This window comes from Gossypium raimondii, chromosome 4 (assembly GCF_025698545.1).
Source record: "Gossypium raimondii isolate GPD5lz chromosome 4, ASM2569854v1, whole genome shotgun sequence".
NCBI classification, from domain to species: Eukaryota; Viridiplantae; Streptophyta; class Magnoliopsida; order Malvales; family Malvaceae; genus Gossypium; species Gossypium raimondii.
In genome coordinates, this window is record NC_068568.1 from 11,605,769 (window position 1) to 11,629,862 (window position 24,094).

General features: G+C 33.3%; 1 protein-coding gene and 1 long non-coding RNA gene across 2 annotated transcripts; both read left to right on the forward strand.

Annotated features, from left to right (window-relative positions):
• Positions 1-5,663: 5,663 nt before the first annotated feature.
• Positions 5,664-7,183, forward strand: LOC105779230 (zinc finger protein 10). Its single transcript, XM_052629909.1, has 2 exons — positions 5,664-5,771; positions 5,953-7,183. Exon 2 carries the CDS (start codon positions 6,019-6,021, stop codon positions 6,904-6,906), a length of 888 nt encoding a protein of 295 aa, XP_052485869.1. The 5' UTR covers positions 5,664-5,771; positions 5,953-6,018; the 3' UTR covers positions 6,907-7,183.
• Positions 7,184-16,997: 9,814 nt separating this feature from the next.
• LOC105780914 (uncharacterized) lies at positions 16,998-18,166 on the forward strand. Its single transcript, XR_008195134.1, has 2 exons — positions 16,998-17,683; positions 17,822-18,166. It is a non-coding gene; the product is annotated as an uncharacterized LOC105780914 (long non-coding RNA).
• The last annotated feature ends 5,928 nt before the right edge of the window (positions 18,167-24,094 follow it).

Genomic DNA, 24,094 nt, shown 5'->3' on the forward strand with positions numbered 1-24,094 from the left:
AGGTAAAGTAGAGAGAGGATAGGGCTCATGAGATGTGCCCAAAACAAGCTGAGGAACTTTAAAGTTTGAGGGCGGGAGACAGAAACCAGGAGATGAGGTCAACTTAAGGGGTTGAGCGGATGAGGATTTCGTGGGTCGGTAACAAATAGGCGGAACAAGAGGAACATATGTAGGTGAGAGAGATTGACCTGACGAAGATGTGGAACACCTTGTAGTAGACGTAGGAAACAGAAAATGGTGTTCTTCAAACACAACATGACGAGAAATGATGACCTTACCATCCGGTGTGAGACATTGATACCCTTTATGTTGGGAACTATATCATAGAAACGTATAAGGTTGAGAATAAAAATCCAACTTGTGACGCAGAAAAGGACGCAAATACAGAAAATAACAACACCCAAACACTCATAAATGATCATATGTGGGATCTTATCCATACAGAACCTTGTATGGGGATTGTCCTTTCAGAACTGAAGTAGGAAGACAATTGATGAGATGAACAACACAACAAAACGCATAGCCCCAATAATCCATAGGAAGATTTGTTTGGGCTAAAAGTGTAACACCCATGTCGACAATATGTCGGTGTTTGCGTTTATCTACCCAATTCTGTTCGGACGTATGAGGATAAGACAGTCTATGAATTATCCCTTGAGTCGGCAACACAGACGTGAAAGCTCGAAACTCTCCTCCCCAATCACTCTGAAATTGTTTGATATTTTTCCCAAACTATTTTTTGATTACTTGCTAAAACTGAACAAAGCAATCTATCGCCTGACACTTTTGACTAATAAGATAAACCCAAGTAAAGTGAATGGACATATCAATAAAGGAGACATAATACCAATTATGTCCACAGGCAACTGACGCAGGTCCCTATAGGTCAGAGACAATCAAAGAAAAAGGATCAGTATATTCAGTAGTAAAGGTTGGAAAAGGCAGTTTATGAGACTTCCCTTTTTGGCATTCAGTACAAACATTATCAAGACAAACTTTATTGGAAGCAATATTACATTTCTCTAAAATAGATTTAACAACAGAAGCACAGGGATGACCAAGACGCTTGTGCCACAAAGTAAAAATATCACAGCTAGCAGTCCGAGTCTGAAGTCCAATGTTGGCAATAGAAAGAGTCACAACAGATGGAACAGATGCAATTGGCGAAGAAAAATGATAGTGCCCATCACGAATGTGGCTCCTCAGTAAAATTTCATGAGTCTTGATATCCTTAACAACACAATAACCCGGATGAAATTCAAAAAAGACGTTATTGTTAGTGGAAAATTGAGACACAGACAATAGATTCTTCCGTATAGTCAGTATACACAACACATTAGATAAACGAAGTAATTTATTTTGTGTAGAGAACACTGAATTTCCTACAGATGAGATCTTAGTGGGAGTCCCGTCACCCATTAAGATAGAGGATGTACCTGAGTAAGGTGTAGAGTCATTCAACGCAGAGGCATCGCAACATACATGGTGTGTAGCCCCTAAATCTAGATACAATGACATAGTTTCGACGGGCATAGGGATATAGGAATTAGTACCATCAAGGTTGGACCCAAATTGGGTGGCATGAATATTAGACCTAGTAGAATTGGATACATCAGACTCATGTAAATCGAGTAGACGAGGGAGCCCAATGTACGAATTGGACTCAGTGTACACACGAGCCCTCGGTTTGGTCCACCAAGGAACAAACAGCCTAGACGCATGACAAGTACAACTACTGGAAGGCCCAATCTCACGTCCATGCCCAAGAAAATTAGCAAACTCCATACAATTGGATGTTGGCCCATTTGGAAAGTTAGTAGCCTGGCCTCCTAAGTGAAGTAAAAGTGCCCCCAAGTTCCTGGTTTGGGCCAAACAGCCTAGCACGCATGAGAAGATCAGAATAATGACCATAGTCATTCGGTCTAACAGTAGCAAGCCCAAACCTAGCAACAGATGGCCCAAATCGTGAGTCATGCCTAAGCCCAAAATGCAACCTTGACCCAGCAGCATTGTACCCAAATCCATCACCAAAGATTACAAAGGGGTTAGAAACCCTAATGGACAGACTAGGTATGTGAGGTGCAACACAAAAATTACAGCTAGAAAATAGACCGTGTGACACTATTTTCAAAGGGCCAGTAAATCCACCAGGAGCCTGCGACAGAAACGAAAAGCCAACAGCCGAGACCTGACCCGTGCAACTGACCAGAGTTGAAGCACGAGCCACCGACGACTGACCATCATAATCATAATTATAGTGATAATAATAGCGCTAGGCTAAATGCCCAAATCGGTAGCAAATCTAACATTGGATGCGTGAATGAAACCCTCACCACGAACAGACCTGCAAGGACAATCTCAACTTTTTTCGCCTCCGAGATCTAGAAGCCTCACTCAATGCACAGGTATTCTGAATCTTTATTACATATTCTTTTATTGAGAGGTTACCTTTCTTAAATGAGTGTAGATCGTGATGAATACAAGATAATTTTGAACCTGTGACTGCTACGAAGAGACAAGTGGCAGTATTCTAAACATCGCACGCCGTTCTGACATCTGTAAAGGAATATAATAGTGAATGATTAATAGTGGAAAGTAGCTAGGAGGCAAGTAACCTATCATGTTGGAAAAAAGTCGAGGCATCCAAATTTGGAACGAGTGATCCCTCCGGTGACTGCACAAAATGCAGTGGAGCAGGTAACGTGCCCTCTAAAAAACTGGTCAGTTCGTAACCTTCAATGATCAGAAAAATATATTGCTACCATTGAAAAAATTTTCCATCACCTAATTTAACAATGTCATGGCGAGGGAAGGATTGAATGATCCGAGCACCAGTGAACGCTGGACAGCCATGCTCGACAGAGGCAGAGTCAGCTAAAGTAGTGGTTGTCATGGGAGCAAATGAAGATCAGGTCTCCAGCACCGAGGCGACTGATACCATGTTAACAACTACAGTAAGCTAAGTAAAAACTATATTGTGTATTGAAAAAGGTATTCTGTATTATTTCTGTGTTATGTTCATTAAATTGTACAACACTAGTATTTATAGAATACATGAGCTAGCTGTTGCTAGTAACTGCTGCTAACAGCATAATAGTTTTGAATAACAAACTAACAACTTACAATAACAGAGTTGTTGCCACTATACTCTAACAAAATTAGTCTCTATACTTAATTTTTTTTGAATAATTTAATTTTTTTTACTTCTTTATTTTCTTTTCTTCTTCCCCTTTATTTTTCTCCCTTCTCATATTCTTTACTGCAGAAATATAATCTTTTCCCACCAAAAAAACCAAGTCCTTGTTTCGTTCACATGATTTCTTGAATTTCACTCAAAACCGAATATTAATCATTCTTAATCAAATCTAGATTTAAATATAACCTAATTTTGAAACTAAAATTGGATCTAACTAATCAATATAAAAAGCTATATCATTAATCAAATCAAAACATAAATTAAATTCTTTATATTCTAAACAATTTTTTTTGTTTCCAAACTTTTATAGAATTGTGTAGATTATTCATTTCCTTTTGTTTTATTTTCCGACGAATAAAATTAAGCAAATGATAAAATTGATCTAAACCTTCTTGGATATTAGCAAGCAAGCTTGATTGGAAGTCGAGCATGGATGAACCTAAGAGAGAAAGGGGGCATGGAACCAAACTGGTTCGGGTAAAGTTGAGGATAAGTTTCGTATGGTGGTCATTTTAGTAATTGAGAATGTAGAGCTCATTTGAAGAATCCGTGAAACAACGTAGTTTCAGAAGGGCAAGAATGTTGTAGGTCAGATAAATAAGGTGGTCATTGAGAGATCCAAACTAGTTCATTAAAGCGATGATAGACGATGAGGGTTTGTAATTGTGGGGTGAGAATATGTGAAGCAAGTTTTATTTCGGTTTCAATTCGTGCTTGTTCTTTTTTCATAAACATAAAAAAAATTTAACAAATGGAAAACATAGCAAAACTACGTTAAAAGAGATGGAGAAGGGAGGAAAATAGAGGGAGAAGCAAAAGAGAATGGAAAATAAAGAAAAAAAAAAGGAAAGTTAAAATAACATAAAAGAAAAAAACTAAATTATTCAAAATGAAAAAATATGGGGACCAATTGTATAATTTAATCTAAAATTTTTGTTTGAAATAATGATTTATTGTGCCATGCCAGCTTATTGTTACACCGTTAACAGCAATTAACAGCTCAGTGACTAGAATGTTACAACATATTAATGTAAATAACTAAAACGTAACATTTCAAATATAAGTAACAAAAATATAACATGAAATGAATAAAAGTGACTATTTTAATAATTTACCATTTTTTTATATTCTTTTTACGATGAAGGATGATGTTGATCCCTCCTAACAATATTATTTTCACAGTCTAAAAGCATTACAACTAGCCACGAGATGAGGAAAAGTCAAAGTTAAAATCTAGTAATTAATTGTATTATATTATAAATCCAGAGTAAATTTGAGTGATTAAACTAGTGAACAAATTATTTATGCAGACAGGAGCTACAGTCAAGTTATAACAATCCACAATATTCTTTTCGCGTTTAATCTTAGACTTTTTAGAAGACTTGTTGCCTCACATATATAACTCAAAAAAAAAAAAAAAGAAAGAAAAAGATTGATTGCTTTTTCATCCATCTAAAAAGGTACCCAAAAATAGTATATATATTTAGGATTAAAATAATTGAAACTCTAAGGAAATCCTTGATCCGAATTCACATGGTTAAATATAAATTTCAACAAAACATTCCTCTTGACAATTGGACTAACGTATCTCATTGTCAAAGTTCCCTTGATAAATATAATATAAGCAAAGACCCTTTTTTTCTTATTATTCATTCTAATTAATTGCATGCATTACCAAAGTACCTATAAAACACTTTTTTTTAAGGATGTTCAAAGGGTTTCTTCTTTTAATTTTTTTCATGTGAAACTTATTTGAGATTTTGAGTTAACATCATTTCTTTATTTAACAAGAGAATAAATAAATAAATAAATACATAAACAATGGAGAATTATTACTTCATATGGAACCATGAATTATTGTGGTCATTTCATATAAAATTCCAAATTTAATTTATGCATAAGCTACCATTTTCCTAAAAAGATGAACTTTTGGTTAAACTTCCTATTATAAAATATTTAAATTTATTTTTAAAGAAATAATAAATATTATTGTAATGTTACCTTTTGCCTTTCAATACTATATATATATATATATATAATAAAGTAAATCAAATTTCTAAAGATGAAACATGAAATTTTGTATACAAAGTTTTACCACACCATGTATAATTTAATTAATTATAATTTTATAAATATATTTTTACAGAAAATTTGTTGTTTTAACCCATCAACATAATTTAATATATAATTCAAAGGTAGAAATTCTATAACCTTGAACTGAGACTAATTCTTTTATATAAAAGAGGAAGGTTATAACTAAGGATAATAATTGAAGAGATCTACAATTTCACAAATGGGATCATATATTCTTAAAAAATAAATAAAACACATGTTGATTTTTAAATCTCTGCGTAAATTATAAAACTTCAACCCCAGTATCTCAAAGCAAATAAAATGATTTTGATATTGTGTCCAAAGATGACATCTAAGCACAAAATGTCCCACACTCCAACAATAATGCACTGTGTTGTCTTTCTTGCCAAGTTTCTCTAGGATTTCAGTCAGACGATCACAGTTTGTCTGTAAGCAGCTACATCCCAGAAGTAACTCCTCCTTATTCAGGACCCACAAACTTGTAAGTTTGCAACCCTATTCCCCACCCAAATAAGCAACAAGAGTAGCTAGACCTTTAGCCATCAATTTATTCATTTCCAAAGTATGTATAGATTCTGATTTTAACATGTAGTTTTAGGTCTTTAACCTTTATTAGACTTTCCTTCAATCTGTCTCCCAAGTCTAATCATCATCAGTTCCAGGCTTTTTATCTGTCGTTGCAGCTTGCCGGAAAGCTGTTGACTTCAGCTTCTTTAACTAAGAGTGCAATGAATCAAGCACGGTACTGGATGTGGACAAATAGGAAGCCTGGTTTGAGTTCCAATAATCTTCAACCCTCAACAAAGGCTTCATATGATGATTCATGGGAAGAGCAAGCTTTTGCAGAAGATACTGCTGGGTCTCTTGGAGGTTGTATATGGCCTCCTAGGTCTTATTCTTGCAGCTTTTGTGGCAGGGAATTCACATCAGCTCAAGCTCTAGGAGGTCACATGAATGTCCACAGGAGGGATAGAGCTAGGCTAAAGCAATCCCCGACTTCCCAGGATGGAATCCTTCATCATGATCCTCAAAATAGTCCCAATCACATTCAAAAACCCTTTTTACCTGTGAGTTTCCAATACCAACCTGATGAAGTTTGTAACTTCGTTTATAACCCTAACCCTAATTCCAATCATGGGACTCCTCCATCACCTCCCTCAAATTCTAAAGACAACTGTCCTGAACCAACTTTAGTCCCTGCTTTATCTTCAGAAACCGCCCAAGACCATCCCATGAAGTCCCCTAAAACATCCACAAAATCATGGTCAAACTATGTTGAAGACAGATACTACCATTTCTCTGATCTATGGAATGAAGTAGAGAAGTGTCCAAGTATCCTAGAATCCGGATGTAGTGTTAAAGCAGATTATGTCCAAACCGATTTGTCTGTGTGCTTGAATCTGATTGTTCGACGAGGACGAACACCCCCTACTACTTCCGGTAGTAAAGAAGAGATCGGTTGCAAGAGAAAGAGAACTGATCATACACCGATATGGCCGTTCTTACTGAAGCCGATTTCGATTGAAACACACCATCTCCAAGCAGCTGAGGTGTCTGAGCTTAGTCCTAGCTCAGATGATGATATAGACCTTGAGCTAAGGCTCGGCCCAAGGTAAAAAGTAGTTTGATCAGAAGATTATACTTCAATGGATACATATAATTTCTGGCCATTCTTAAATCATATGCTGTTTGTAACCTCATCTATATTTGATATTTTTCCCTTCCCTGTGAATGTCTATTTGCTTTGAGTTTGATGGTGGATTAGCTCTCTCTGAATCTTATGAACTCACAGGTTGTAACAAAAATTACATATATATGAAAATATATTCTGTAGGAGAGGATAAGAACTTGAAAAATCTCCTTTCCTGATAGAAAGAATATCATCACCATGCATATATGTTAACTAATTGCTCTTGAAAGTATCGTAGATATATAGTGTTTTATTCTTGGTCCCATCGATTGTGTTTATGAATATTTGTACTATACATGCTTAATTCTGAAACCAAGGTCGACAATATCTATGCCTATCTCGGCCATATATAGTTTCAGCTCTTCTTGATTAAACTTTTTTCTTAGTTGTAATGCTTTAGGGTTTTTCACTGGTCCAGTACGACACACACACACATCTTTGTATGGAGTGAGAAAAGGGTACTGCATGGAAAATGGTGAGGTAGCTAGGTCTTTTTTCTCATTCAGTACCTCAATGACACAGCATCAGAGATTTACATCCCTAGACTGATGAGCAGAGATGCATGGAATGGATATTGAAATCCAAAGGGCATGTAAAAGTCAGATACATAGCAACATGGATTTCCTTTTCTCTTGTTTTATTATATCGACATTATCATCATCATATTTCAGATCTGGTATCCTCTCACATAACTCCACATACTTGTGTTATGTTTTTCCCCTTTCATCATTATTATACTTCTCTCTTTATAATCCTTCCAAATTTGCCACACCAACTCCGGGAATCATTCCAATTAAGTATTGCAAAAACGATATCAATATGTGCTGTTTCCTTTTTCTTTTCTTTTTTTTTTTTAAATGTTGAGGAGAATATTATGCGACCATGACTTATAGCCGCTATCTACGCATCTTTTGTTCTTTCTTCTATTGTATCTTTACAGTATATAATTAAGCCTGAGATAAAACAAAGATCAGTAGATATTGATATTCAGAAATTCATATTTATTGGATATGTCAAGATTTATCAAAAAAATCAAATAAATTTTAACTATAACAGGTTTTGAGAATTTTATGTTTTTCTTTAATACAAAAGTTTCACTAAAAATATGTTGAACAAAATAAATAAGTACTGTAATAGTTAATTTGATTTTATTCCTAAAACACTTACATTTGAAATAATGTTTTCCTTAATTTCTATTAAAACAAACATTCAAATTATTATATTTAACTTTTATTTAAATTAATATAAAATATTATATAATAATTTAAAATTATGAGGAAATTATGTTCAACCTGTTGACACATTTGAAGGCAAAAAGAAAATTTTGTTGCTATTTTTGTGGCAGAAACAGTGGTCACAGCTTGATATATTGCTCTATTGTAATATTTGTTTATTTTCAGAGTTAGCAAATTTTAGAACAAAAGTACTAGTTTATTTATCGAGGAGCTGTTTGGATGAATTAGAGCCTAGAACATGAAGACCAATTGAGTTGAAATTGAAGACCTGAAAATTGGTTAATTGCGAAACAAGTAAAGTCACTTTTTATATGTAAAGATATTGAATTATAATGAAACACTTATGGAATTATTATCTTATACTGATTTTTAGCTTTACTTTACGAAAGAGTGATTAGACTATGACTCTTATATAAGCAAAACTTAAGTAGTATATAAACTTAAGTTTTGTCTAGGTTAAAGATAACACAAATTTGTTCAAGTTAAGAATGTTTTATGTGTGTATTGTTTTTGTAACAATCAAGAAAGTCTCTTGTATTCCAAAACTAAGCTTTCCAGGAAAAGTTTACTGGGAAAGTGATCTAGTCTTTATACAACGGTGAGGTCACTAAATTGGTGAGAGTTAGATCGACGTTAGGACTTAAATCATTAGTTGTACTGTGAGAAAGATAGTAAATCATCGCTTTGGACAGATCAAACTGCATAAACAATATTGGTGTTAATCTTTATGTTTTCACACTTTTAATTTCCACAATTCTAAGCACTATTTTAACTACTACTTTTGTTTGCAAAGCAAATAGCCTCATTTCTAGACAAATATTATATCTATTATTATGAAACAATATGATTATATTTAATATCTAATATTTATTATATAAATTCAAAGCTTATACTGAAAATTCAGTAATTAATTTGATTAAACAACTCCTAAATTAATTCCTAAATTAATAATTTGTACCCGCATGTTGGCAGAGAAGTGCACATGGGCTAGAAATGTCGTTTATCTGTTCTATTTACAATGAGATGTTTAGTTATATAGAATCGATGAGAGAGATGCAATAAGGAATGATAGAATTGGGAAGTTATTCCTGTGTGGGTTTCTTTGTTTATTTAGAGCATCTCTATGATACCAAATTATTGTTTAAAAGAAATGAGATTTTTGAGAAATGGAATTATAAAATAACTCACTTTTATCAATATTTATAAGTGTCGGTAAAAGTAAAAAAAATGCCAGTATTAATTTTACCGACAGTTCTTTGACTGCAGGCTAGACGGGTGTCAGTAAAAAATTTCCAGCGATTTGATCACAAGCGCTGGTGAAGTGCAAACGTTTGGCATAAGTTTTCCCGACACTTTTAACCCCCATTATAGGTAAGATACTTTCCAAGGCGTTTTAAAGTGCCGGAAAAAGGCATATTAACATTTAAATTTAAATCTTAACTTCTATATTTATATTAATTTTTAAAAAAAAATGAAAACATTTATAAGTTTAGACAAAAAATTATGAACACCCTAACCATCAAGCCAACACATGCGGTTTGGTTGACATTTCAATTAAGCATAAAGTCACTGACATCTTTTCAAGTTATTTTCGTCTATTGTATAATATCTAATTTATATTGGTTAATTTATATTAATATCTTGAAAAAGAAATGTTTGAGAAACTAGGCTGAAATTCTAAAAATTTACCGATCTACGCTGTTTTTGGAGAGAGAAAAGAAAATACGTCCTACAAGGCACGTTTTCACTGCCACGTCAATGAATGAAAACGTGTCACAAAGGACACTTTTTCAGGAGAGAAAAAAATGCATCCTACAGGTTGCGTTTTCACTTATGTGTAATGAAAACGTGCCTTGTAGGGCGCGTTTTAATTTAACAGTGACTATTCAAACGGTAACTTTTGCAACAACTAGTAGGGCTCCAACAGCCATAAAAATTCCTATATAAACCCCTCAAAACTTCATTCTTTACAACCAAATACTCTATACTCATTCTTCCTTCCTAAATTTTCAATCTTCAAATTTTAATCTTCAATCCTCAATTATTTTTTAAATTTTATTCTTTTCGATTTTATTCTTTTCTTATAAATTTTAAATGGCAAATCAACTTATTCATTTGGATGACAAGCATATCTTTGGCATTCAATTACAAATGGTAAGAAAATTATTAAATTATTTAAATTTAAATAGTTAATTATTATACTATTTAGATTATTAATTTTTTATGTTTATATACTCAGCCTGAAGATCGAATTTTGGAGACATACATAAACAATTTAAGCGAAGGTGCACCGGAGGTCATTCAAGGACACTTGCGAGATGTAGGCTTTTTTACACGTGGCTCGTATGCTCGGGGGGACTAAATTGGATCCCTCATTCGTTAGTGCTTGGGTCAAGAGATGGAGACCGGAGACGCATGCGTTACATCTTCGCTGAAACGAATGTACAATTACACTTGAGGATGTTAATTTATAACTCAATCTACCTGTTGATGGAGATGTCGTTACGGGGCCAGTTATTAGTGCCAATTGGAATGTAACTTGCGAGAAACTACTAGGGAATGTGTCGAACAAGTTTAAGGGTAGTTGTATCAAGATGAGATGGTTGGAGGACAACTTTCAAACTATCGAGACTTCAGTGAGCGACGTTGAAAAGAAACAATTCGCGCGCACATTCATCTTGAGGTTGATCGGGGTCTGTTAATGCCAGATAAATCTCGCAATTTGGTACATTTAAGGTGGCTTCTACTACTACCTGAATTGAAAGAACCGAGACGACTTAGTTGAGGATCGCTGGTGCTAGCAACATTGTACCGAAAAATGTGTCGAGCGACGATGTCAAATAAAGCTAAAATTGGCAGTTGCATGCTCCTTCACCAATCGTGGGCATAGTTTCGACTACCATTTTTACGCCCCCGAATGGAACTCCCTTACGAATTCTCACTCATCATATGGTAAAATTCATTCCACAATATCATTATCGTTTTTATTTTTCATTGTTGTAATTTTGAAATAACATATTATTTGAATAGGTGAGACAACCCCGCAAGACACAACAGTATACCGGTTGAGCTCTAGGATATTCGACTAGCTCTAAATCAACAATATGTATTTCAAAGTTATATAATATGTATTTAGTTTATGAATTTCAAAGTTACATAATATGTATTCTAGCACTTGAAATTAAAATTATGCACGTTCTAAAAATTATAAATTCATAATGCAGTTTGTATGGATACCATATGCGGATCTGAGGATTCAAGAATGCATCTCATCTAAATTTTTGGCCAATCACAACATCTGGCACATCAAAGTGTCATTGGTCGTTTTTGCAATGGTTGAGATGCACGAATCTAACCGAGTCATGCAGTAGTTAGAGTGTACGCAACATATTTCACCGCCACCCCAAGAGCTCGATGACCTGTACAAGATTGACTTGTAGGGGAGACTCGAGGAAGATTGACTAATGCTCCACAAGAAGTATATCGAGATGCGAAAGTGTAGGTACGATCTCTTGCTAATGCGTGATCCATTTCTCACACCAAAGTTGGCTACATCTCCAAATTACATGGACTGGTTCAGGCATAACGGCAAGTCATATCTACTATTGGCTTCAAAAAGGAGTAGAAAAACGTTGCTGTAAGAGGCCAACATGAGGGCCCATCAATCCAAGGGCAGGAGATAAAGATACGACGGGATTGACATATGCTCCATCTGCATCGGAGGACCCGATAGTCATGCAACCTCCCAATCAGTGTAGTTCATTTATTTTTGCTTCTAACCTAGTTTTTTTGTCACAAGCATCACAACACGCACACTTATTCCTAGCATCATCACCTTCAGTTCTGATTTATTTTATACAACCACCACAACACAGACAAATGTTCATTGCATCAACACATTTAGCACCAGTTTATTTTACACAAGCACCATAGCATGCCCCATTATTCCCTGCATCAGCACGTTCTCTAGGGATATATTATGCACAACTGCTACCCACTATGCCAAATTACATGTCGGTTCCACCAATAACACTGACACATCCAGTATCGCCTTCAATTCCCACCTTTTATCCATAATCAGGCCATGCAACACCACATAGTGACCCGTAGATAGTGTCGCAAACACCTCCAGCATCGTTGTTCTACCGAGGTGGGTTATCCTCGTAACTACCGACTCAACCTGGAGGGATCCACAATAGGTGGCTAGGACACAATCATAGTCAACCACAGAGAAAGGAGACAAAGTTAGTGATCAACCCTGATGTGCACATCAAAGTGAAGCCGAAGTCAAAAAGGGGCCGCCAAAGCAAATAATGCGATGTAACCCTAGGCGTGTCCGACGCTCACCCGGTTGTGGCACACATTCGGGACGCCCATGATTACCTTATTTGGTAATTTTGTACTTTTTAATATATTTTGTTTTACATTCAAAATGTACACTTATTTACAATATACGAAACAAATTTATTAAATTGGTTTGATTTGTACGCAATCAAGTTGTGAGTTTAAAATTTACAATTATTTATGTTACCTTTTTGTTTAAGTTTTTCTCCGTCCATTCATTAAGTACAATATTTTTAGAAAGCAAAGAATCGAGTTGAATATTGCAATTCAAATAACTCAAATAATTCAAATAATTGAATAATAAATTTTATATATAAAATTTCAAAAAATTCAAAAAATATATATAAAGTTAAAAATTAAAGACTTTTTAGAATAATAATTTTGGGACCTACTAAGTTAATTAACGATTCAAGCTTTTCATACTAAAGTATTTTTTTATTTTGCTTTGAAAAAATTTTCAAATATATATGGTTTTAAATTTATGTGCTCTAACATGGAATTAGTTATACTAGCACAAGATTTTGATTTGACATGTTTAAATTTTTAATTCAACTCGAACAATTTCACTCAATTCGACTCGACTCAAAGTTCATTTCACTTGACTCGGTTAGGAAGAATTTGAAGTTGAGTTAGGATGATAAAATATAACTTGTCAACTTGATTAAATTGATTTTTTTCACTCGATTGGACCGAATACTCGCCCCTACTTTATAGGACAATTTAATGAATAAACAAATAAGTTAGTGTTTTCACTGCATGAGTTATTGTTTTAATTAGCTCTTCTACACTTCAATAATTAATATTAACTTTGGCATGCGAGTTCTACACGTGTGATTTCTACATTTTACTCCACCACATTTATCTCGAAATCCCGGGTTGCAGGGGCTCTGATTTGCTATGGAAAATAGGCTTTCCCGGTAGACTTAATAAGCTTATTCTCAAGCAAAGTAGCATCTTTTTAATAGTTTTTAAAATTTAAGTTAATAAGTGTAAATGTCTCATTTTTTCTCATTTTGAGACCCATTTTGGCCAATAGTGCTATTGGGGGTCCTAACGTGTGGTTGAGTGGTGTAAGGACATGTTAGAGATTGAAAACGAGCAAAAACGACACTAAAGGAAAGGGTATCGCGATATCCAAACCTTGGAATCGTGATACCTCCAACAGACTTGAAGATTGGAGACCACATTCAATTTCATTTCAATTCAAGTCATTTAACATATCATATTCTCATTTCCGTATCGAATCTATTGATTCGCTATATTTTCATATTAGCCCTCTGGGTTATATAAATCGGTCTATTTCCATTTTTTGTTTTAGAGTTCAATTTCAATGTTTAGCCTAATGGAACCCTAGTAAAATGGACTCAAACATATGGGTGAACTACACCACACCAAGATAGCTCATCTGAGTATAAACTACACCACACCGAGGTGCAAAGCCCATAGGTATCAAATGTATATACATATTCAAATATATCCCTCCACCACACCAAGGTCTCCGTAGAGACAATGAATACTCGATGATCTAACACAAATGATGGATCCTAAAATAACCTGTCATAATCTCCATATCATCAATTATCCCTACACAAGCGCGCATATGACCCTATTGGCATGCCAACTGTATCTTAGTTTTTTACTAAGTTCACATGGCATCAACCATTTATATATCATAATCTCATTTCATTTCATTTCATCGTCAATTCATATACACACATATATATATATATAAATATTGAATATCATATAGCATAATTCATATCACATATTATATATCAATAATATCACATTCTTTATATACTATATTCAATTTAGTCTAAATTTCCAATATTCAATATTATTAGCACAATTCAATTCATATAATTTATTATTATCAAATTCATATAATCACATATTCAACACCATTATTCCATGCCATTTCTATCATCAATTCATACTATAAGACATTTATCAATTTATATATTACTTATTTATATTTTATTCAATTTAATCCAATTTCATGATATCAACATCATTCACAACGAATCAATTCATATGACAATTATATACTTACCTCAATACTCAATCATGCAATTAACATGAATATGCATACAATTGTAATGATTTTGAATCATAAAAGTACAAACTGAATTCTCACGTTACTCGTCGACGACTCTCGCTTTTCCTTCCCCTCTCGATGGTCCGACGTCGTCTTTAGCTACATACGATAATACAAAAAATAAACAATATAAATTTTCATCCAATCCACATTTAAATACAAAGTCAAGCATATTTTGTATTTTGTTCAATTTAGTCTCTATACTCGAGATAAGCTTATCTTTCGATATTTAGCATCGAATCAAAATCTGATTTCATATTTTTTTTAATTAGGGATCCTATACTTTCTATTCGTAGCATAATTTCATAACATATTTTCAATTTATTCACTTTGGTACCTGTAACACCCCTCACCCGGCCCGATCGCCGAACCCGAGTTAGAGGATGCTACATCAACTATTGAAAGTTATACACATGCACACATTGCTTTGAACAAGAACAACCACTACCACATTTAGACAATTATAGAGGTGTCCGTGTCTAATTAACCACTATATGAAATTAGAAATAGTTTAAAATTGTGATTAGGTTTCATTTATTTAAATTGGGAGAAACAAACGTAGGTATCAATACATAATAACATGTATTCGATATTTAGTAATTTAGGTATTGATACTAATGTAAACATCGGTACCTTTTTAACTATCTACCAAGTTATGTTTCAAACCATTTTATCGATACTTTAGCAAGAGTATTGGTATTTCTATTATGAGTATCGAAACTCATGATTTGGGTATCGATACCAAATTAGGTTACTGACAGTCTTTAAAAATGTCTCAACCTTATGATATCGATAATCGTGTCCTAAGTATCAACACATTTTCCCAAAATGCCAAAATTTTCACAAAATAAAGTATTTTTCATGCCTAAAAATGTTTTCCTCAACACCTAACTATAGTCCAATTTAACCAAACTTATTATCATCCTTTAAACATTCATCATGCCACATTCATACATTTAAATAAAAACATCTAACATGCATTAACAACTTTAATCTCAAACATCAATCTAAACATAAACGAAGTCCAAAGCAACGTCCTAGTTCCATTAACCCAATAACAAGATAGAATCAATGAAATAATGCTAATAATTAATACTAAAGCTTTAACCCACATTTCCTTTATCCAAAGAATCCAAAGTTTATAAAACCACTTACTCAAAAGTTTATTGCCTTATTAGGATCACTTCCTTGGCCGCTCCACTCACACCCTAAGTGTTACCCATCTACAAAGATTTAGTGAGGAGTGTGTGAGCTTAAACAAGTTAAGTGAATGTTCAAAATTACCTCAAGTATACACAACGTCATACATTAAGCAAGAGCATACTACGAATCATGCATTCATATTTTGATTAAGTCAAAATATCATATTCATGCTACATTATCTCACATGTATAGCTTAAGTACTAACATGTACATATATACAATATATTTCATACATGAATCATTTAATGATAATTTGGCAACTTGTGATGACAAAACGTAAAAGTGGACTTTATCACCACACATTGGATACACAGATCTCCATCACACCAATGACTTAAAGAGTCTAACATGTCTTATAAGTGTAGCATAAAGCTAACCAGTCTCCAACATACCAACATGTCCTAATGAATGGAGCTTAGCTCGACATTCCCTTATCTCTCCAACCTACTCGAGGCCTCAATGCCTAAATCACAAAACATAAAGGTGAGTACTCAAAATCGTATGGCATGCCAACTATATCCAACAATTTCAAGAGATCACAAGGCCAATTACACATTTTTAATTATAGTTTTAATGCACATAATCTTTGTTCATATTCATTGCACAATCCATGTTTATCGGATTCACAATTAATTGCACTTTAAGTGCCACAACAATGCCCATTATGCCATCATATATCATACCACATATGTGTGTATTAAAATCAGTTTATCACATGTCATATACAAGTATTCACCCACACTACCTGTCATAATAGTCTCAAATTCCACAACTCGGCATACATTAGGCATAATTTCACAACAAGGCAAAAAGAATAAAGAAGGCTTACACTCAAAACTCGGGATAGGGGTTAGGCTATTCCTAAGTTCCATTAATGTTGCAAACCATGCATACCAGCAGCGACTTCGGACACTCACCGATCACGCTTTTGCTTACTAGCCGAAAGCTCAAACAAGCTTTTTCTTGCCTTTAGACTTTCTCGTAGTGGCTCTCGATTGATCTGACACTTAACATATGTAACAAACACATTCCAAACTCATCAAAAACATCATTGAACACTACCAAAATTGATTCCCCCCATCCCAAGAAATCTCTTCTTCTTTTTCCCCCATTTTATTTTTCCCAATCCATTTCTCCCCTACCCGATTCCCTTTATTTTCCCCCTAATTTCCCCAAATCGGCAGCCCTCTGCATCCTTGTCGACACACTTTCCCCTTCCACCCTTCCCTCCAAAACCCAAATTCCTTCAAGCAAAACCCAAACCCTCCTTCAAATTATCCTCAAGTTTTCCTTTTTTCTCATTTTTGGTATTGCGCAAGTTCCAAATATTGTTGGTGTTTTGCCTATGAATCCCGGATAGAATGATAAATTTTAGAGGTATATGTTTAGCGATTTTTAGCATTGAAGATGGTGGTTGTCGGGCAGCAGTTTATGTTTACATCCGTATTCCGTAAACGGTTAAAGTGTCCACTCTTTCCTCTCTTTTCTATCTTCAATTTTCTCTGAACCTAAACCAACTTTCTTATTTGGGATTTAAATTGAACATTGCCTTCTTCGCTTGTATCTCAGAAGTAGGGATCTAAGGTTAGAGGGTTTGTGTTTATTCATACAATGTGCTAAGCAGTTATATGATTGCTCATTTTTCATCTCTCTGCTGTTAGATTAGGGTATGATAAATCAACTTTATATAAATTTTAAATTGAATGTTTCTTCATCAGTGGTTAGATTCAGTATGGAAGAAGAGGTTTGGAGAATCCGCTGAAGTAGACAATCTATATATTGTTGATGTACAAAAAGTACTTCAAATGGAAGACTTAAATGAGGTATACAGAGAATTCTGTTGTTGTCTATGCTTTGTGTAATAATTTTAGACTACAGATTTCTATTAGAATGTTATATTTTAGTTGGAAGTGATATGGTCAATTGTATTAATTTCAGTATGCTGCTTATAACTCATGCAGGATGGTGTATGGGTCACTTCATCAGATTATAACTCATGCAAGATGGTGTATGAGACATAGCAGTCGGACTGACTCTGACTCTAGCCTATCTAGGGAGCAAATGAATCATGAAACAGTTCCAGCTTTGTTGCGGTAGGTAACAATATTTATTGCTAGTAATTCCTAGTTGGAAATCATGGAAGTAGAGAAATATGAATGGCGAATCATAGTTTGTAAAAGGTGATGGAATCTGTTTAAGTTCTTAACATCACCCTTTTAGAGTCTAAAAATGTCATCCTATTGTTCTCTTTGTAACTCATGGATCTCCCTTGTTTATATTTCAACTAGCAATTTTCTGATGTGGTATTTGCAATCTGCAAGATTCTTTAACAGATCAAATGCTTACTATTTATCACTTTCCATAAAGTCTGAGCCAATGCACAATGGAAAAAGGTGTTTGGGCAGCTGCACATTTCTGACAAAAGTAGCAAAAATAATCTGCACCAGGCAATTGTAAGTTCGTTCTACTTGATATAAATAGTAATGATGGAAGCTTGCTTTACCATGGTTGAGCATGGAAATTACTTGTGAAATTTAAAAGTTAATGTGGATTAAAAAAAGATTAAAGACTAATTTGAATTTTTTATCAAATTCAGGGATTAAATGTTGATTTATCTCAATAATTTATGTTTTAAAGAATAATTATCTGAATAAAAGGTCATTTTTCCTCTTTTCCGAAAAGAGACAATTAATTGTTTTTATTAGGAAAAGTTAACATAAAACGAATCTGTTCTACTTTAGTTTGATTACATCAAATTGGATTAAGATGTACCATATTTTTCTAGATAATTATTTAATTTACGCTACTTTATATGATAAAACCACATCTTAAAAATATATTCGTGTTTTAATAATTTATTTATAAATCATTTATTTTTAAAATATAAAATCTTTTTAGCACTGTGGATTTATGAAATATAGTTTATAAAATTGGAGTAAGAAAACTAATATTTTCTAAACTGTCTTTTTCTTTGTTGTCCTTTTGGGATGTTTGTTGTAAAAGGCAGGTTTTATATTTTAAGTTTTCTATTATTATTATTTAAAATCAGGGTAAATTAAAAGTTATTTGGAGACAGTGTGCAACAATAAAACATATTAAAATTTAAGTTGAAATTTTGGAAATAATATATTAAATTTCCAACACTATAAAAATACATATAAAGGTATACTAATATATAAAAAAATTAGTGTCAAAACAGTTAAGAGTAGAAGCATTGTAGAATTTAGATTACTTGAATTTTCAATAAAACATTACTTTTGTATAAAATTTCAAGTTTCTACTCAACCTTCATTTTTTTTCATCTCAACCATTTTCTTAAACTTTAATATTCAAATTTTAAATTTATTTAATATTATTAGATTATTCATAATAATTCACTTTGATTTGCTTTTTGCTTTTTCTATTTAGGTTTTCGGTTATTGACAAAATAGAATTTTGCTTTATAACTTTTAGATACTATTTGGTAAAATTTCAAAAAAATTTCATAAATATTCTTTAATTTGGTCGAGCAAGTAAATTGTATAGCATGAACAACAAATAGTGCAGATCTTCAACAAATAAAATAGTAGAGTTGATTGATTCAAAAACTAATGGAGATCTTTCACGTTCCAAGTCTGAATCAATGAATGCGGATGAAAATCTTCTTTGTCTGACAAGGGTTGCTAAGTCGGATTTTGTTCCAGATCTTCAACAGCAGGTAGTATATAATTTTTCCTTTTGATGAATACAATATTTCATTACAGGCCAAACTAATGTTTGGCAAGTTGAATAGATAATAGGCCACATCTTACTCAAAATGTATATTTGCTTGCCTTAAGTTCATGCATGAAAATTTTGTTGGTCTCTTTTGTGATGTTTTACTCTTTAATTTATTATAAACATTCACATGCAAGTTGTAGGGTTAAAGGTCGAGTTGTGCAGGTTGCTGGAAGAGAAAAAATCAACTGTTCTCAGGTTAATAATTTATATTATGTCTATTACTTTTGGTTATTCGATTGTCAGTTCTCTATAGACCGTTGAGGAAATGTAGTTTATTTTCTTGGTTGCAGGTTGCTCTTTACCTCTGCTATGTCATAATGTTTTATAAATTGGATATAAGTGACTATTTAATCTCTGCATTTTAAGGAGGAACTTCCCTGTTATTTATTTTAGAATTGTTTTTTTAATGTTCATGTTAATGAGCATATGGACTAAGTTTGTAATCTATAATGGGTTTAAGTCATGGTTTTCATTTGGAGCTTTGTGATTAAAACACTATTATTACTTTAATGGAAATGCATTTGCATTTGTGTATCCTGCAATGCTTTTTAATTGAACTTTGGGGTTGGAATTGTTATTAGGAAGTAATTGATGTTTTTATGTTGATGTTAATGAATACAATAGACTAAATTGAATTTTTTATGGGTTCAAGTCATGGTTTTCATTTGAACTTTGTGATTACAACACAACAATTTACTTGAATGGAAATGCACTTGTGTTTTCATATCCTGCAAAGCTTCTTTAGTCAACTTTGGAGTTGAAATTGTTATTAGGATGTAATTGATGATTTTTTATGATGTTAATGAACATAATAGCCCAAGTTTGGGACCTTTTATTTGGTTTAAGTCATTGATATTCATTGAGAATTTGTGCATTGTGATTAGATAATTACTTGAATGAAATGCACTTGTTTGTACCCCGCAATGCGTTTTAATACAAGCCTGGGATTGGAATTGATATTAGGATTTAAGAATGGAGATGTTTCCCCAATTAATCTTGCTTTAGGATGATGCTATAAGATAGAAAAAAATAAATACAATCATCGAGTTGTTACACTTAGCACTTGTTGTGGTTCTATGATACTTGGACTTGTGTATATGTATTGGATACGGGTATGTTCATGTATTTCTGGTGATATAGTTCTTGCAACAGCTTACGGACATGAGCTTCCTCGCTATGGACTTGAAGTTGGCCTTACAAATTATGCAGCAGGTGGGATTTACTTTTCTAGATGTTAAGATGATCTTTTTCTTCTGTTTGATGATATTATCTTATTTAATGACATTTTGAACACAGCTTATTGTGTTGGACTCATTTTGGCTCGCCGAACATTGAAGCAGCTGGAGATGGATGCTGAATACGAGGGTAATGTTGGGGTATGCGTTTGCCCTGGTTTTTGAGGTGGGGAGATGGACTCCTATTTTTTCATGCTTTTTGTAATATATAAACACCCCTGTTTCACATAAACAATTGGAGTTTATAGAAGCAATAAACCCATGTAGTAAACTTTGAATGTGGTAAACCTATTTTAATCTAATTTCAAAGGGTTTTTTAATTTCCATTTTAGTCTATAAATTTTTAAGTTTATTACTGCACATTTTGAACTTGTGCATTTTTTTTTTTGCAATCAATTAGTTGCACTATTTGAACTTGTAATTTTTCTATTTAAATATAAACATCATTTTTTAATATTTTGACTAAAAAATAATTTATTATATGATTAAATACTATCTTTTTGACTAAAAGTATATATTTAATACTAATTAATTTTTTATATTAATAATGTTTGATTTTAATATTTAATATTTAATACTAAGGTCTTGATCTATAGCGGCGTTTGTGGAAAAAGCGCCGCTAAAGGTCTTGATCTATAGTGTCGTTTGTGGAAAAAGCGCCGTTAAAGGTCTTAATCTATAGCGGCGTTTATGGGAAAAGCGCCGCTAAAGGTCCTGAGCTATAGCGGCATTTGTGGGAAAAGCGTCGCTAAAGGTCCTGAGCTATAGCGGCGTTTGTGTAAAAGCGCCACTAAAGGTCCTGATCTATAGCAGCGTTTGTGGAAAAAGCACCACTAAAGGTCCTGATCTATAGCGGCGTTTGTGGGAAAAGCGCCGCTAAAGGTCATGATCTATAGTGGCGTTTATTTCTAAAAACGCCGCAAACGAACAACGGCGTTTTTTGCGGCGCTTTCAAAAACACCGCAAATACTTTTAGCGGCGCTTTTAAAAACCTGTTTTGGTGTAGTGCGCTTTTGCTTACTAGCCGAAAGCTCAAACAAGCTTTTTCTTACCTTTAGACTTTCTCGTAGTGGCTCTCGATTGATCTGACACTTTACATATGTAACAAACACATTCCAAACTCATCAAAAACATCATTGAACACTACCAAACAGTAAGGAAAACACAATTCAAGCCTCTCATTTCTCACTACCGAAAACTAGCTAGTTTTATCGAAATTAAAGTTTCGACATTCTAATCTAGTTTTTAATCCTCAATTTCGATTTCAAACATCCTAAATATCATTTAATTTCATAAATAAACTATTAATCTCACCTAAATACATGGTCCTAAATTTTTCGAAAAATTGAAGCTTTCAAGAACATGTAAAAGGGGAAAACACTTGATTCTTAAAAATTATGATATGAACTAACAAATTAAAGAGAAAAACCTTCTAATTAAGTTAAAATGAATCAAAAATCACTTTGAAAACACAAGTGTACTCAAGATTTTGAAAACTACCATTACTGAATCCAAACATACATTAAAAACATCAATCCCAAATATACTCATTTAAAACTCGATTTGAATTAACATCACTCTTTATTTAACCATAGAAAGTCAGAATATTAAATTAATTTGATGAAAGCGACGATCTACAACTCTAATTCAGGATTTGAACTCAAGAAGAACAATGACGAATTTGGGGAAGAAAACATTATTTTTTTTTGAAATTGGGGTTATTTTGGTGTTTGAGAGGTTAATAAATCTGGAGGAATGAATTAATTTTCAAAGAACTCTCTAATTTTAGGTTTTGGGAAATTTTGAATGATCTAGGGTTTAAGAGCAGGAAGAAGACAGTGGTATACTCCATGTAGAAGACTAATTTCAAATTTGGGGCAATTTTTCTTTTTGGTCACTCCCTATTTCTTCCCCTTTTTCCAATTAGGTCCCAACTCAATTGAAATCTATTTTTTTCAAGTTAGACCTCAATTATTTTTTGTTTTAAGTTAGTTTATAAAATAAAAACCCAATTATGTTACTCTAATACTTTCATTACTCATTTACGACCCTAATTTATGATACCTAACACAAACTCTCGGCTTAATAACTCAATTCTACTAACCCGAAACTACTAGACCAGGTTTTGGGATGTTACAGTCCCTAATGTTACATAGTTAACAACCGAGCTTATTAAGCTTTACAATTTAGACCTTATCATAATCTAAGCTTAATTTCTATCAATTTCAAGCCTAATTCATCAATTTATCAACAATTAACAATTGAAAAAAATTGATACATAGACTAACTAAATCAAGCTCTTATGACCACAAAACTATTTAAAAAAATACAAGAAAAGGGTTTGGTTACCTTAGTAGAATTTTGGTCGAATGTTTTAACAAAGTTTGAAGCTTTCTTCGCTTCAAACCAATGGTGGACTTTAATATTTATACTAGGTTTAGCCATTAATTAATCTTAATAAATTATGTTAATCATCAATGCCATCCACTAATTCATGATAAATTTTGTTTTATTTACCCTTTTGATCCTTTGGATAATTTCTATCCGGAATCTGAAAGTTTTTTCACCGCTGCCTAAGATCTTAGCATCTGCTCTATCCTGCTTATGCTCCCTTGAACTCTTGCCTTCTTGTTTCCTAATGTTACAGTTTCCTTAGCTCACCTCCATCCTTCCTTGAATGTTCAACGAAGCCTTTAGAATAGACTTTTCTACCTTTTTTCTTCTCCCATGCTCGACCTTTTTCCAAAACTTGCTTCTACTATTAAATCGTGCCATATTGACTTTGATAAAGTGGCCAAATAATTGAAAACCATCATGAAAACGAACAATTGCTGGTTTAGCATCCCCAGATATGAAAATCTAACAAAACCAAATCTTTTACCATCATGACTCATATTTTGAAGAATAAAAGCATCAATCACATTTCTATGGAATTCAAAGATCTTCCATAATCCTTTCCGTTGCATTTTCAATGGAATATTAAGAACAAATACAAAAGCACACCTTTATACCTTGGAGTTTTCATGTCCTAATGAGGTCAAACCGAAGCAACTTAAAAGAAACTTTCTTATGAAGGTAACTGCCAATTTCTTTTGCATGTAGATAGCCAAAGTACATTTCTTGAGGAAGGATTTGGAACCATTTGAAAATGATCCCTGCAAAGTCTGGAATTTTTTTTACAAAAATGCATCCAAGAAAGCTTGATGGTTTTTTATGGTTAATTGAGGGAAATTGGGTAAA

Coding starts and splice junctions, on each gene's coding strand:
- LOC105779230 (XM_052629909.1), top strand. CDS start 6,019: ATGAATCAAGCACGGTACTGGATGTGGACAAATAGGAAGCCTGGTTTG.